The sequence below is a fragment of the Chiroxiphia lanceolata genome, chromosome 11 (assembly GCF_009829145.1).
Source record: "Chiroxiphia lanceolata isolate bChiLan1 chromosome 11, bChiLan1.pri, whole genome shotgun sequence".
NCBI classification, from domain to species: domain Eukaryota; kingdom Metazoa; phylum Chordata; class Aves; order Passeriformes; family Pipridae; genus Chiroxiphia; species Chiroxiphia lanceolata.
In genome coordinates this window covers 21,246,462-21,262,671 of record NC_045647.1, presented here as the reverse complement: position 1 = coordinate 21,262,671, position 16,210 = coordinate 21,246,462, and the positions used below count along the sequence as shown (strand labels likewise).

The window sequence follows — 16,210 nt, the reverse complement described above, 5'->3', positions numbered from 1 at the left end:
CAGTCAGTGAGGGTGAGGAGTATTTGTTGACAGCACAAGGAAATAAGTGGATTTACCTAATCTGCATTAGCAGATGAGCAAGATAAACAAGACAGCTTTGTGAAGTATCCATTAACTAATGACATTTTGTGCTGCTTGTCTCAAGTCCAGTTGCTTGGGCATGCCTTTGCAGTGCAGAGCTGAGATACTGTGGTGGTTGTGCTTGATGGACTTTTCCCCAAAAAGCACCGATTCCTGAAGTATCACAGAATGGGTCAGGTTGGGAAGGACCACAGTGGCTCATCTGGTCCCAGTTTCCTGCTCCAGCAGGGCCACCCCAGAACACGTGGCACAGCATTGCATCCAGCTGGAATATCTCCAGTGAGGAGACTCTACACCCTCTTTAGACGATCTGTTCAGTGCTCAGTCACTGCAAGGGAAGAAACTCTTCCTCAGGTTCAGGTGGAACTTCCTAGGCATCAGTCCCTGCCCATTGCATGTCCCAGTGGTTGGCACCCCCGAGCAGAGCCTGGTCCATCCTCTTGGAATCCCTCCTTTAGATATTTATACACGTTGACAAGGTCTCTTCTCAGTTTCTTCTGCAGGCTGAACAGGCTGAGCTCCCTTGGCCTTTCCTTGAGAGATGCTCCAGTCTTTTAATCGTTGTTGGCCTATGCTGGACAGGCAGAACCAGAGAGAATGTTTCTTCTAGTTTGTTATTAAATTAAAAGACAGTTGTTTCCTTGCTAGAAATGTTGCGCTGCTCTTCGCATCGCTGCTAACGTGGCAGCACCCGCGGTGCGGCCGAGGGGCTGCCCCGCGGCTGCGGGGGTGGGAGCGGCGGCCGCCCGGGGCTCGCGGGGCGCGGTGCCGCTGTCCCGGGCCCGCAGGACCCAGGGCTCGCGGTGCTGCCGGCCGGGGCTGTGCCGTGACGGTGTGTGACGCGCTGTGGGCTCAGGGCCGGGGCTGTACCATGACGGTGTGTGACCGCTGTGGGCTCAGGGCCGGGGCTGTACCATGACGGTGTGTGACCGCTGTGGGCTCAGGGCCGGGGCTGTACCATGACGGTGTGTGACGCGCTGTGGGCTCAGGGCCGGGCCGGGCCGGCCCGGCGGGGCGGGGCGGGGCGGGGCGGGGCGGGGCGGCGGGTCTCGCACTCCTCCCGCCATGCGCCGGGCGATGCCGCCGTTCCGCGCCCTGCGCGGGGTCGCCCGGGGGCTCTGCGGGTTCGGCGCGGGGAGCGGGGGGACAGCGGTGAGAGGGGACGGAGCGGGGACGGGGCGATGAGAGGGGACAGCGGGGGGACCGGGGCGGGCGAGAGGGACCCGCCGCTCCAGCCCCCGGGACGAGACCGAGCGAAACCGAAAGGGGTGCGGGGTATGGGGTGCGGAGGGCGCGTCCGGGCCGCCGCAGTGCCCGGGGCCGTGGGATGCCCGCGAGGACCGTCGCTCGCCGGGGACGCTGTGACGGGTTCCCGGGCAGTGCCGGGCAGAACTCCCGTCCTAAGGACTGCTCCGTGGTGGTACAGTGGGAGCAAGGGAAAGTCGTTCCGGCTCCATCCGTCCCCTTCGTTGTGCAGCGGGGCAGAGCTCTCCTGTCCCGAGCAGAGTGTTTCTTTAGGAAAAGAAAAAGGAAAAAAAAGCTGTTGACTTCATTATTTCCCTGGTGGATGTATGCTCAGTTCCTTCCTTAGTGCTTTTTTCCTCCCGGTATGCTTAACAAAATACTTTCTTTTGCTAGTGTTATTCACTGTAAAATTCTTATTTGTAATCTGTTGTTTATACCTCTGTTATTTTTACATAGCAAAATGAACGTGAAGAACCACGTCAATTGCAAAACTATTCCGATACCACTTCAGTTTCAGCAGTTTCAGATGCCAGTCCCCAAAGTCTGAGGAGGCTGCTGTACATTCAGCAGCAACTTTTAGCAGCATTTCTGCAGCAGTTGGGTTGTTTCTAAGGTACCATTCCTGAAACGGGTGCCGACAACGTGGAGACAAGGGCTGCAGGGGTTTTGTTTTAAAATAGAGGCTGATGATTCTATAGAGGAGGAAAGAGAAGGCTTCAGGGGGAGTTCTTGCGTGTAAAGCTGGACAGCAAACCCAACCTAATGTAAATCAATGATAATCGATATATTTACAGTGTTGGCTTTATTAAACTGGGCTCAGCCTCGTGGGTTTGCAGCAGTTGAAGTGCTGGGTTTGGAAGGGGAAGCAGTGGGAGCCGTGCCGGCTGTGCAGGCAGTGGCATCTCCGTTCCCAGCAGTGACGGTGGTGGTGTCTGTGCTGTACCAGCTGCAGGAAAAATGCAGCCGGTGAATAATTGATGGGGAACAAAGTGCTGCTTAAATAGGCAAAACGCCCTTCTCCCTGCTTCACCCTGCACACGGTGGGCTGGGTGGGACAGCTCCAATAGGCTGTCCCGCTGTGGTGCCTGGAGTCCTTTCTGTGCCTGTTCTCATTGTGCTCTGTCTCAGCACTTAATTGCTCTTTCCCTCTTCATCAAACAATGACAGAGGGAATCATAAATCCCAAGAGTCTTGGATTCCAATTTAGGCTTAGGAGAGAAATGAAGTGATAATTTTTTTCTGTCGTTTTCCAACGTGATTCATTAACGGTTTCATTGCTCAACAGTCCTCTCTCTGTCTCTGCTCCCTGGGCTTATCAGCAGCTCATCTTTCTTACCCCTCCTTAGCCTCATTTTATTTTCCTGAACTCATGAAGTCCAGCTCTTATTTCCTCAAAGGCAGACAAGGGGACACATTTAAGTGACTCAAACAGCACCTTTGTCTGAGGAGGTGTTAACTTTACCAATAGGCATTAGTCTGCTGTATGTAAAACTAGGAATCAACTGGAGCCATGTGGAAAGAGCAACAGCAGTTATCTGGCTGTAATTGAACCAGCTGTGGAACAGAAAAGTGCAGGTGACAGCTGGGACAGTTTTAGTATCTAAACCTTGTAAGGGAGAACTCAAGTTCAAGATCTACCTACTGCTGAAATACTGACTGTTGTGTATTTTGCTAGTGTTCGAGGGGGAGTCAGATCAATCAAAAGTGGGACTCACTGGCACAGCAGCAGGTATTTTGTACTTCTGATCAGTTGTGGTGGTTTGGGCTAGGTCTTCCTTGGTGACCAGTCTGTAACCAAGGAAGGGTCTAGATTTACCCAGTATTCCCTACGATTTTTATGTAAGCCAGATTATAAGAAGAAAGGAGGAGTGGCCTTCTCCCTCTTTCCTTCCGGCAGCTTGGAGGTGCAGGTTCCCTGCTGTTGAGTCTGCCGTGTTGGGGAGCGAGGCCTGGTAGGGCCTTGTCGACCTTGGGAGGCAGAGGTTGCCGGCGATCGTCCCGGAGCGACTCTCGGTTGTCCCAAGGAGAGTGGTGGGATATATTTTCTTTGCTAACTCTTAGTTACTAGATCTCGGGCTACTGATTGGGATATATATATATGCATATATTTTATTTTGGTTTTGTTCCCTTTCCCTTCCCCCTTCCCCTTCCCGTGTGAAATTCTACATATTTTAAATTGTATATATTTCAATTGTAACATAAGTGTAAATATATTTATATATATCACTTTAGCTGTCTCTCTCGTTTCGGGTTTTTTTAGTTGGTTGTTTTTTCTCCCTCTTCTCCCTGAGGTTTGGGGGGGGTGGGGGGACTTCTGGTGGTAAGGTTTGGAGACTTGGCAGGGAGCCAGCTTCAAACCATATCATCAGTTTGACTTAATTTTTGATCTGAAACATTCTGGAACTATTTGTAAGGCAAGGTAGAGTTCATGAGGCTGTATGCATAAGGCAGAGGGAGCTGTGCTCCTTGTGTCACAGTGGGTATTTTAGCATGTGAATGTGTCTTTAAGGCATGTTACAATGTGCAGAGTTAAAGATCCCTTGCTCTCAGGTGTCTGTTCTCTTTGGGCTGTAGCTGCTGAAAGCTCCATCAAACATGTGTAAGTACAGACAGAACTAACTGTGCTCTTTGTTTTCCACTCCTGACAGCTCAGTGCACTGCCATCCTTTGGGTTCCTGTTTGACATCGATGGGGTGCTGGTGCGAGGAAAGACTCCAATTCCTGCTGCCAGAACAGCCTTTCAAAAGCTTGTGAACTCTCAGGGACAGTTCTTGGTGCCTGTGGTGTTTGTCACCAATGCAGGGAATTGCCTTCGCCAGAAAAAAGCCGACCAGTTGTCTCATCTGCTGGGAGTTCCAGTGAGTCCCTTAAATCCCATTTATTTCATTATTACGTTGAATGTGTCAAATGTATTATCTTCCATTAAATGCTGCTCAGTTAATCAGGTCTGGTTTTCCCTTAAGCCCCCTGAAATGCTTTGCTGGAGGTATTAGGGGTAAAAAATGCTGTCCAAAGCTAATGGCATTTCCTTTGGTAAAGGTACTGATTTTTCCAATGGTAAAGCTAAAGCTAACAGTATTTCTCTGCAAAGGTGATAGGTAGTGATTCATAAGAGCATCCTTCCAGGATAATGATCGTAAAGGTTTATACCTATCCTGTGGAAGGAGTGGGGATATGTAAAATAAAAGGTGATTTCTGATACAATTAGATCAGTGCTGTAGTTTAACAAAGGGCCCACAACTGGAACTAGGGCAGTTCTGATTCTTCTTCCCTATTTGTTTTCCAAATTGGGTGATTCTGTAAAACTAGGAGAGGAAACCTTGTACTCACCTTGTAGAGTAATTCAGGAAGCTGAAAGGGGTCTGTGCATGACAATGCAGTAAAGTATTTTTTTGTAATGTATTTATGCAGCAAAGTATTTTTGTCTGGCATATTATCAATAGGTCCCTTGTGAAACTTTAGAGAAAATGTTGTGGCAGGGGTTTAGGTACATCTGTATGATGTGGGGGTTTGTGTACATCTGTATGATTGTTTTGCAATTCCTAGACTTTATCACATCTGTTAATTGAATCTTTGTATAAATGACTTCCCTGAAAATCAAAAACAACAGACTGGTTTTGTTTTTGAATCCCAACCAGATTTCCCAAGATCAGGTGATGATGTCACACAGTCCCCTGCGGATGTTCAAGCGTTATCATGAGAAATGTGTCCTGGTGTCTGGACAAGGACCACTTCTTGATATTGCTCAAGAGTATCTTTAAAAAAAATAAAAACCAATAACTTTCAGTCAGAGTGTTTTCCTTACTCAAGGTCAGGGGATCCTGTGGATCAAGCGAAGACCAAATATCTCAACCCTACAAATGCAGCAATAAGCAGTAAATGGTAGTTCTTACTATGATGTCAAATTTATGTTGTGAATGTGCTTGGTGTGCTGGTATTTGCTTCACTTTGTTCTGTCTGTTTTGAGTGAGGAAAAAGGAGAAAGAATTTTTTAATTCATATGCAAATGATACTTCAGCACACAGGGTTTGTGCTCCCTTGAGGAGGAGAGCCTGACATTCTGTCTGTTATTTATCACATTGATTTTTACCTCAGTGCTCAAGATTTGCTTGTAAGCATGTCTTTGTAACCAACATCTGGTGTAAAATTACTTGAATATTTTTGCCACTTCTATACTAGCTACCCAAAGCAACTTGAATTATGTTGATATAATGATGGTATCAAAGTCTCAAACATAATCTTTGCTCATGCTTCCAGTTAGTCCCTTCTACACTTCTTCCTTTATTGAGATTTTAATTGAAGTTGGTGTAAATCATAAGTTGTAAAAAATGTATATGCAGATTTTAAGTATAAGCTCTATTTCAAAGACAAAGATGAGAAAAAGGTATTGAAGGAACATTCCAGTTAACTGTCAAAATCCATTAGGCTTGGCTAAGAGACAAATGTGTTACAAGGCTGAATACAAACCAGAAAAACCTTGGTCTCCTGTTTGTCTGTAATAGGATGATCATCTTTTTGTCTCACAGAGAAAAATGTCAGTCTTTGATGGTGCTTTCATTCCTAACTGATTTGCTTTACCAGATAAACTACCTGTGTTCAAGTTGTTAAAATGGAGTTATGGATTTTAAAAATCCTTTCCTATAAGAAGCTCTTTGTCCTTAACTGGTGTTTCCAGCCTTGGTTTCTGTCAGCCCATCACCATTGAGACTCTGCGGGAGAAACACCCGCTCTTGGATGCAGTTGACCATGACAGAAGACCCAACGTTCCGGTGAGTGTATATTTTTGTTTTAAAGCTCTTTATTTGCTCATTCATGACATTCTGTAATAAGGGTCAATATTTAACTACCGAGCTAATGCTGCTGTTCTTACATGGTGTTTTATCTTTGCATTTCTGCTTCCTTATTTGTTTTATTACAACATTTTCAAGAACAAATCCATAGACTTTTTTCTCTCAGTGGTAATTCTTTAACCCAGTCTTTGATATTGTAACTTACTGCTGTGGGAAAACTTACAATCTAATACAGATACCTAATTCAAAATCTGTCTTGGAAAGCTGATTACAGCTTCTTCAGATGTGTGGAAGATAACACAAGCATTTTCCTTCAGTATGGGATTGTGTTGGTATTGGTTCTAGGCTGTGAGGTTGCTTCAATTGTAAATTAATGCTTTGCAGATAATTTATTTACCTGCAAAGGACTCCCTTTCTTGTTTATACAAAATATATTTTATGTTTACAGTATGTACAATATGGTTTCAACTGAATTGTGCCGAATTTCCAAGAGAAGTGAATACATCCACAGTAAATCCCTGTGTGAACTGGGCATGGTCAAGGCAGTGGATTTGCCCCATGTGAAGCCAAGACATTCCCTATGGCTCCCAGAATCCAAAACTCAGGTGTATCACCTTTGGCTGTGCTTCTCAACCCTGCAGGTGGGGAAGCTCAGGAACCTGTTAATGTGTTTGTCACCACGGAGAGTAAATACTGAAGTGCAAACTCTTAGTTGTGTAGCAAATACATTAGATGTTATACAATGCATTTTTCTTTATTAGCAGTGTTAAAGAAATACACCTTAAAAACTATAATACGAATGTCTTGATAATACTAAAGGCCTCTTACTCCTATAGAACATCCACATTTTCACACACAAGTAAATCAAACAAATGGAGTTTTCAGGCTTTCCAGAGGCAGTTCAGAAGAAGCAGGAGGCTGGTGCACGTACAGCACTCTGACGTGTCTGCTGTCTGTGTGCACGAGGTTTCACTTCACAATGGAGATACAAGTTTCTGAGTGAACTGACATCAGGTATCTACCAAAACAGAGAGAGTATTTCCTGTCAGTGCTGCAGAAGGCAGCTATGGGAGCTGTATTTGAATTTGTTCTGCTAAAAATAGTAGTAGATGTTTAATCTTGTAGAAAACTTTCACTCTTTTCTTATTGCAGTCCCCCTCTGCTGTGGAACTTCCCAAGATTGAGGGTCAGTTACCTTTATTTAACTTGAAATTATCCATTAATAGATGAAATATCTTAATTGTGCTTTATAATCAGAAATTATTTTTAGATTGTTGGGCACTTCAGAAATTTGTCTGAGACACTCATAAGATTTCCTTGTTGATGACATCTGTCATTCATTTGGAATGCATCATGCGTGGTAAAGCTGGTTTTTGATGCGTACAGTTTTCAGCCATGTGTTTTTGAAGTTTCAAAGCTACCTGAAGTCTCCTTTCCTTTTCATCTGCCTTTAACGGGCTAGTGGTGCCTTCCTGTCCAAACTGAGGAATGAATTGAGATGTGTGCAGCAATAATTGGTCTAGTCCTCACACGCAGTCAGGATGGTCACTGCAGAGCTGCAGTATGAGAAACACCTTGTTTCAGCACATTGTGTTCACTCCCATCTGAACTATGGGAAAGTAGAAACTGGACCTTGGGATTTAAAAAAATCCATGTCAGATTATTGCTGGAGACACGAAAAATGTTTAAAAACAACATTTAGATTTTGTTCTAAGATGAAGAAAATAACATCTCTGATGGATTACTTAAACACTGTATGTAAACATAGAATTTACAAAGGTGTGGAAGACTTAGAAATACAATTTAAAAGTTAATATTTTGGGGTGCTGTGGAGAAACTTAGTCAATTAAAAAAATCAAATTCCTAAACCTGTAGGTTTTGCAGTGGGTTCTTGTTGCTTCTGAGATTTTCTGTGAATGGATGGGTATGTGATATATTAAATATTAATATCTAAATTAAAGTTAATGTCACTGTTTGATCAGTCTCTTTAGACCACTTATATGCCCTCTTAGCAATTCCATGACTGTTTTGTAATTCTGGTTCTCACAGCTGTGGTGTTGTTTGGGGAGCCAGTCAGATGGGAAACCAGCCTGCAGTTGATAATAGATGTTTTGCTGACCAGTGGCTATCCTGGAAATCCCTATCACCATGAAAACTACCCTCACATTCCTGTGCTTGCCTGTAACATGGATCTCATGTGGGTAGCTGAGGCACAGTCTCCAAGGTGAGTAATTTATAACATGTGTATATTGTGATATATTTGAGGTTTCCTCATTTCTCCAGTAAAATTCAGAATCAACACTTGAATACAAAATGCCTGGTGCAGCTTCACAGAAGGTCTTGGCTCTGAATGCAAAGTCTCTACACTTTCAGCTAATGCTGCCTTATTGCTGTGTGCATTATTGCATCCAGGAAACCAGTTACTCAAGAGAAAAACTACTTTTAAGCTCTAAACCCTTTTGTTTTCTCACTCCCAGAAGAGTGGGGAAAGAGGTTTTTGCCTCAGGGCCTCAGAGTCTCAGTTCAGAGGGAAAAATGAAAAAAATATCAAGGCCATTGTTTCATTTCATTAAGTCCTTTGGAATTTCTCTTTTCCACCCTACATTCCTGGTAGGGTTAAGAGCTGACCCTGCTGTTGAAAGCAGTGAGTGGTTTTGAGCTGAGGACAATGCAGTGAGCTCCTTAAGGAACATAAGAGAAAACAGCAGAACACGCAGAACAAGGTGGCATAACTTCTGATAGTGATTTTGTTTGATTTTGCTTTCAACAGAAGGTAGTTCTTTAATAGTCTTGTTTCCCCTCCCTTCCTCTCAGTCTATAATTTGAACATAATCTGAAATAGAAACTTGTTATTGTGATTTGATTGCTGCCTCGATCCTGGGTCAAAGATCTTGTCAGATATCCTTCCTTGGAAGCAAAGGCTTTCCCTAATTAGCACATTGGCAGAAGATGTGTGTGTGATAGTTTCACGCTAGAGCAAGGCAACCAGGACATCTACAGTGAGCAGTTTTACAACGAGATAAATCTGTTGTGACATTCCAATAACGTGGGGATTTGTTGTTCAGCAAATAAGCGCTTTATTTCCAGTGAAACAGCTGCAGAAATGTTGCATGATGAGGGAAATTTGATAGCTGTAGGATATGATTTATTCCTAAAAAAATAATGAATTAAAAAACCTCAGTTTGTTTTTTTTTTTACCTTTACTTAATTTGATTTGTCTTTCCATCTGCATAGGTTTGGGCACGGGACGTTCATGGTTTGTTTGGAGAACATTTACAAGAAGATCACTGGCAGGGAGCTGAAGTACGAGGCGCTGATGGGCAAGCCCAGCCCGCTGACGTACCAGTGCGCCGAGCAGCTGCTGCGGGCCCAGGCCCTGCACCGGCCCTGGCACCGGCCCATCCACACCCTCTACGCCGTGGGGTAAGGGCTGCTCAGCTGACCACGGGAAACCAGTTACACAGAAACGCCAGCCAGGAAAAATACCCAACTCTTCACCAGCTTGTTTCTCACACCACTGGGACCACCCAGTGGTCTTGGTGCTGTGGTGTATCTTTTCTGTTTCTAATCTTAAGAATTAATAGCACTTTGTTCTTCTTATGTGCAATTTCTGTAGAAGCACAAAAAGGGGTTTATATGGAACTAAGATTTCTCCAGATTATTTATTTAATTATTTATTTCTGTCATAGGCTGTGTAAATCTAAAAAAAAGGATTCACCTGGGTACTTGTTTTATTAGGTTTACTGGTATAACACCAACTGGCTTTGAGTAAATGACAGTTGTTAGAGAATGTAGAGCTTGAATTTATCTGTGAGGTCATTAAGCTTGGTCATGTGCTACTGCCTGTGCTGTCACATCATAGAATCCTTTTCATAGAAAGGGATAAAGCTGTATTGTATAAAAGACTGTTCCAGAAGCTCTAAGATGTTTGGAAATATAATAAGCTCATTCATGCACTGTTCATACCTATCCTTGATTTTCCCTCCCCCTGCTCCAATCTGTAGTGTCAGCCTGGAGAGTGACTCATTTGTATCATGTCACCCTCAGTGACAATGGTGCAGTAAAATAGCTGTGGGATATGGATTTCTCCCTGTGCATAACTCCCCATGAAGTTATTAAAGTATAAATTAAACTGTAAACTGAAACTGTACCGACATCTTTCATACATGGACATGTGACAGGTAGGCCTGCCCTGCTGAGCGAGCTTCCTTCTGTTTGCAGAGACAACCTCATGACGGATGTCTATGGTGCCAACCTTTACAACCGCTACCTTGAAGACAGCTCCAGGAAAGGCTCCAAGTCGCGCGTTCAGGCCCAGGTTTCTGGTGGCAGAGGCTCTGCTGCACTCTCTCAGGACGATGACATGGACCACGGCTGGGAGAACCAGCTGGCACCTGCAGCTGCTGCCCACTGCAGGTCTGTGCTGGTTTGTACTGGGGTGTACAACCCCCACACCGAGGTGCCCTTGGAGACCAGGGACAGCATCACGGAAGCTGTGTTCCATGGCCACAGAGATTTTAGGTTTGATCCTGGTTTAGTAGAACCAGATCATATTGTACCAGATGTTGATGCTGCTGTAGACCTGGTCTTTCAGCTAGAGAACTTCGCACCTAATTGAGGTGATGTAATTTCTTAAGGACCACTCAGTGCTATGCTTTTCTTCCCAAAAAACAAGCTGTGCTTTACAATAGCACCACAAACTGCTGCCTTCTAAAATTTTTTAACTTCTACACTAATGCAGTCTTACCTTAGGTATGCTTACTAGTAGTATATATAGATATATTAGTATGTTTAAGTATATTAAATATCAATAATGCTTTTTATAGTACTTCAAAATATGTAATTTCTGACTTTAGTTGCCCTTTTTTGTCCTCTTCTTCATTATGTTAGGTATTTTAATAGCAATATTTCATAGTAGGCTATTCATGTTACCGGTACTGTAATTCCCCCATGACAGTATCTTGTTTTGTTTGCTGGAAAATTTAGCCTGTAGGTATTTGGGATCTTCAGGGTATCACAGCAGGGTTTGTTGGGATCAGCCTCTCAATTTCAGATGGGCTGGTACAGCACAACACGTGTTACTACTGGGTCTTCTGCATGTAAGGGGTGCTCTCCTAAATTAGAGTGGAGTTCAAGTCTGTTCTGCTGGGGACTTGCTCACATATAACTCTGCTGCTGCCTTTCTTTCTGTTTGCTTTCCCATGTGTCTGGAGTTGCTATTTCTTCTCTCTGATGTGTAAAGCCTTAATAGAACCGGAGGTTCCCCAACTGGAGGTTGGGGAAGGCTGACTTGGTACCACCGTGTTGGAACTCCAACTGAGCACAGTCCTGTGAAGAAAGTAGCCAACACTGGGCACAATACCTGGCCTGTTTGTCTTTGCCTTTCTATCTGCACATTTTTTTGGAGGAATTGAGGATCTTAGAAAGCTTTAGCAGTTTTGTTTTAGGTGTTTCTGTGAGTTGGACTTTACCACTGAATGAATGACTACTGCTTGGCCAAAAAGTGCCTCATAATTTACTTGAAGCCTCATACCACTGTGGTAATTATCTGGCCTTTAGTGTAATATATTTCATCTTGTGTCCATGTTATATGTTGTTTGGTTCATGGATTTTATAGTTGTTCATTTAAAAAAAAACCAAAAAAGTAATTTAATTTATGTTATTTTTGTAAAATACTTCTAAATGTTTTCATCCAAGACGTGTCTTTGAAAATATTTCTGTACTAATAAGCATTGACAGACAGATGGTGGCACAGGGTGAAATGACTTCCTGGCCAACTTCTTCACTGCTTATTATCCCAATAGCAACATCAGAAAACTCACGCCACAAAGAGAACACAGCTGCTATGGGAGTCACATTTTGGTGTGTTTTCCCTGTTCGCAAACCACCATAACCCCCCTCTCCACCTGTCAGGATTGTTGATTTATCACTCGTAGTGTTTTGTAAGTAGCTTTCAACGTATCTCGCTGGATGCAGTTTAAGAACACTGCTCTAAATGTTTATTTCCTGTTTCTTCATTGGAAAAGTATTTACAGCAGCACATTCTTGCCTTTTCATTGGTACAGTAAACAGATATCTCCTATTTCTTTAGCACTTTCTGTAATACACCAAGTATTTGCAAAGTATGCCAAATCTTTCTGAGTAATGATTATACTTTTGTAACATGTCAGGATGATTTGAAGTTGTATTGTTTCAGTACTAAAGCATGTTGCAGAGCTCTAACTAGTACCAGAATCGGTGAAGCAAGGAATAAAAATGTTGGAAATGTCTTTAATGTGATTGTTTGTATGAAGGTATGACTGAGCCCCAAGAGTGAAGGATCTGCAGCTGGATTACCACAAAAAGAAATAGGCAGTTGTTGCCACAGGTGATAGACAAAATAGATTAATATATATGGGTATTGCTATAAAACAAGAGAAATGTGAGTGTGGCAGGCACTTGTGTTATACCAGGAGGCTTGGCAAAGATTTTGGTGATGTATCCTGAAAAATAATTTTTTAAGCAAGGATTTGAAGTATAGTGAGTTGTCGTTGAAAAAAAGTACCATAAAACAGTGCATCAGAACTACCACTGTAATTTTTAACGTTTCCTGCCATGGTAGTTTAAAATGAAATGTAGTGATTCTTCGTTAGTAACAAGCTAAGATGTGGAAATACTTGGAAGAAATCTCAATCTGTAGTATTGAAAAGGTGGATTTTTTCGGAGTTCTTAAGTAAAACTGAGCTTAGTATAATGTTCTTTGCAATTATTCAGCTAAGAGTGAGATGAATTAATATTATTTTAGGTAAGGAAAAGAGTAAGACCCTGTCTTAACATTTTCTCTCCTTTCCTTGACCGTCTTCTTACTTGGATTTTCACTTAACCTTCTTTAACATTTATTTCAGTTTTGATATTTACCTCTTTGAAACAGAGAGTGTTTCCCACATGTTCTGTTCAGTGCATTTCAGTCAGAACACAGGGGAGCTACTGGATGTTACAATACTTCTTTCAAGTTTAAATTGTCCTGTTGAAACACCTAAGTGACCAGGATGCGCAGAAGGCGATCACTGAAATCACTTTTAAAAACACTTCTAAGGATCTTGCAGAAGTGCAGCTTGTGCTTTGTGAGTAGTGTGTTTATTCTTGATACTTTTGTTCTGTTAAAAACAAAAAACATCTCAAAAACAACCTTTGAAAATACATCCTGTATTTATTTTGGCTAATACAAAATGTAGAGGATTTTAAACTAGTCATGTATTGTCTTTAGTAACACATATTTTTCTTTAGAAACCTTTTTCAATTGAAGGTATCGCATTGAGGAATGTATGAGAAATTTTAAGCAAAACAAATTTTCAGATACCTCCTCTTTGACATAAAACCCCCCCACAAGTTGCATTTCAAATTAATCATGTCAAAATGCAGTACTTGTTATGAAAGGAATAATCTATTTGTAGTACATTTTACATTTATAAAATCAGTGTACCCCTGTTATGGGATAATCTTTTTAAACTGTAGGGTTTTTTTAGTTAGGGGTCATATCCAGGCAGCTTGTCTAAAGATGTGAGTAATTCACGGTAATCTGTTGCAGTGTTTTGTAGTAATTTATTTCTTTCCATAAACTGCTCGGTAAGAACTGAGTTTATTCGGGAAGCGAAGGGCTGGAACTGCTCTGAGGGGCCGGGACGGCCCGGGAGCGGTGAGGGGGGATCGCCTCAGCCCTGAGGGACCGTCCGGGAGCGGTGAGGAGGGATCGCCTCAGCCCTGAGGGACCGTCCGGGAGCGGTGAGGGGGGATCGCCTCAGCCCTGAGGGACCGTCCGGGAGCGGTGAGGGGGGATCGCCTCAGCCCTGAGGGACCGTCCGGGAGCGGTGAGGGGGGACCGCCTCAGCCCTGAGGGACCGTCCGGGAGCGGTGAGGGGGGACCGCCTCAGCCCTGAGGGACCGTCCGGGAGCGGTGAGGGGGGACCGCCTCAGCCCTGAGGGACCGTCCGGGAGCGGTGAGGGGGGACCGCCTCAGCCCTGAGGGGCCGTCGCGGGGCGCCCTGGGGCGGGGCGGGAAAAAGGTCAAAGCATTGCGAGCCTCTCCTGCCTCCTTTCTTTTCCTTTTTTTTTCTTTCCTTTTTTTTTTTTTTTTAAATTTTCCCCTCTCTTCCTCTCCTTCTCCCCCTTTCTCCTTCTTCCTCTTTTTTTCTTCCCCTTCTCCTCCTTCTCCCCTTCCTCCCCGTTTTCCTTCTTACCCCTCTTTTTCTCTTCTTCCTCCCCATTTCCCCCTTTTCCTCCTTTTTCCCCTCATTTCCCCGCTTTTTTCCTTTTATCCCTTCTCCCTCCTTCCGCCCTTTTTTCTAGCTTTATTCCCTTTTCTTCCCGTTTCCTGTTTTTTTTTCCGTTATGTTTTTCTTCTTTTTCTGTGTCATACCAGTAGTAAAATGTAAAACACTGCCCCCATGCAGTTCTCCAAGGTTGAGGGTATTTCAGATTCTCCAGCTCCACGGACTGAACTCCAGCTTGGTGGCAATATAGGCTTGACAAACCTCAAAAAGCCAAAATGAGTAAAAAATAGCAGATGAAGAGTGTTCATTCATAATTCTGGCAGCCTCTCGTTTGCACCCTTTCAAAACAAGTGTAAAGCCCTTGGTGAGTTTTTCCTGTCAGTGGCTGAAATTGTGCCCCAGGAGTCTGAGGGGAGCTCAGAGTGTGGTGCTCTGAATCCTCTCCCAACTGCTGTTTTTAGTAAAAGCTGGGGTTTAGGTTTAGGATTTGTGCGCTTTATGAAATTTCCATTTGTTGGGGCTTTCTTCAGCAAGAAAATAATCAACTGTGGCATGGAATCGATGTGCCACAGACTTCTGTAAAATGAGGAAAGGATGTGCAGTTGAAAGACCTTGGAGCATGTGGTTTTGTTTTCTCAGTGGCTGGATGGATTGGCAGAGGTGGATGTGGTACCCTGGTCATGCCTTCACAACCCATGGATTTCAGCACTCCAGTGTCAGCAGAACTTTGTCTGGTTAAAAGCAAGAATTCCATGTTGTGATGCCCAGTGCAGTGTAGCTATTTTGTTCCCCTGCCCAGTCTCCCTAGGGATTAAAGGAAGGAAGAAATAGTGACCTGAGTAACACTACGCACAGCAGGCTGTTGCTGAAAGAGGTATAAATCTCCTTCCTTCAGTGTCAAAGGGAAGCAGCCAGGATGACAAGAGTTTCTTTGAAACTCAATGGTGTGCTTGTATGTTCTGTAACTTGAAGAGAAATGGGTACTAACAGTCTTGATTGTATGGTATGACAGTGTCGTTGTTAAAGTCAGAACGGCCAAAATGACACAGATATAAGACTTAGTCCAGGTGTAAGGTGATCAGGAAGCTGTTTATTGCTCTCAAGTGTTTCTTTTATACTCTTCGTACACTATCGTGCCACAACACAATTGGTCAAAAGTCTCAAGCATAAAACACTGTATATACTTTAATTGGTAGTACAGAAGACACTGCACACACTCTTCTCGGTGACACTGAAGACACTGTGCATGCTGTGACATGCTATTGGTGACACTATACACATTTTGATTGGTGACCTTTGGTCGGGGCTGCATTACGTTTGTTCCGTCCGGCATTACAGTAAATATTTCCTAAAAGTTGTTTAAATTCCTCATCACTAATTGCCAGGCTGCTGACAGGTTCTCTGTCAACCCTGACATGACAGTATATCTTACACAGTCTGTATTAAAATCTTTTGTCTAGACAAGGGTGAATTCTTGGGGGATGAAATATATCCTGCTTTCAATGTGGACAGAAACAGCCTGCAAATTTGTTTCAGGAAAAAAGTGTTTCTATGGTCGTTTCTGTGAGTAAAATAAATTGGTGCTGATTCAAAATAGCACAGGTGGGGTTACTTTGTGTAATTGAGACCACCTAAGACTCAGCTGGTCTCAATTAAAAGTTGTATTGTGTTGGTCTTGTATGCCAAGCTCAGAATCCAGAACTGGAATCTAGGATGGTGCTAAACATGCCTTGCAGTTTAACATCCAGCAAGGTTTACACAGGTTTATCTACTGACCTCTTTCTGAAGCTGAAGCAGCACCTGTTGCACGGGTAAGAATCTCGGAATAAGAAGTGGATTTTCAAT

At 43.5% G+C, this 16,210-nt stretch overlaps 1 protein-coding gene across 3 annotated transcripts; it reads left to right on the top strand.

Moving 5' to 3' along the window:
- Positions 1 to 857: 857 nt before the first annotated feature.
- Positions 858 to 11,442, top strand: LOC116792059 (haloacid dehalogenase-like hydrolase domain-containing 5). 3 transcript variants are annotated; one of them, XM_032698628.1, is made up of 8 exons: positions 858 to 958; positions 3,975 to 4,184; positions 4,965 to 5,077; positions 6,002 to 6,095; positions 7,269 to 7,302; positions 8,166 to 8,340; positions 9,351 to 9,539; positions 10,338 to 11,442. In XM_032698628.1, the coding sequence occupies exons 1-8, from the start codon at positions 953 to 955 to the stop codon at positions 10,732 to 10,734; spliced, it is 1,218 nt and encodes a 405-aa protein (XP_032554519.1). In that variant the 5' UTR covers positions 858 to 952; the 3' UTR covers positions 10,735 to 11,442. The 3 variants fall into 3 exon arrangements, with proteins under 3 accessions (XP_032554519.1, XP_032554518.1, XP_032554520.1); XM_032698627.1 differs by lacking the exon at positions 858 to 958 and adding an exon at positions 964 to 1,046; XM_032698629.1 differs by lacking the exon at positions 858 to 958 and adding an exon at positions 982 to 1,002.
- The last annotated feature ends 4,768 nt before the right edge of the window (positions 11,443 to 16,210 follow it).

What these genes read in the sequence shown, in the direction of transcription:
- LOC116792059 (XM_032698628.1), top strand. An exon ending in ACAGAAGACCCAACGTTCCG is followed by an intron (nt 6,096 to 7,268) that starts GTGAGTGTATAT and finishes TTCTTATTGCAG; the next exon opens with TCCCCCTCTGCTGTGGAACT. An exon ending in GCTGAGGCACAGTCTCCAAG is followed by an intron (nt 8,341 to 9,350) that starts GTGAGTAATTTA and finishes CCATCTGCATAG; the next exon opens with GTTTGGGCACGGGACGTTCA.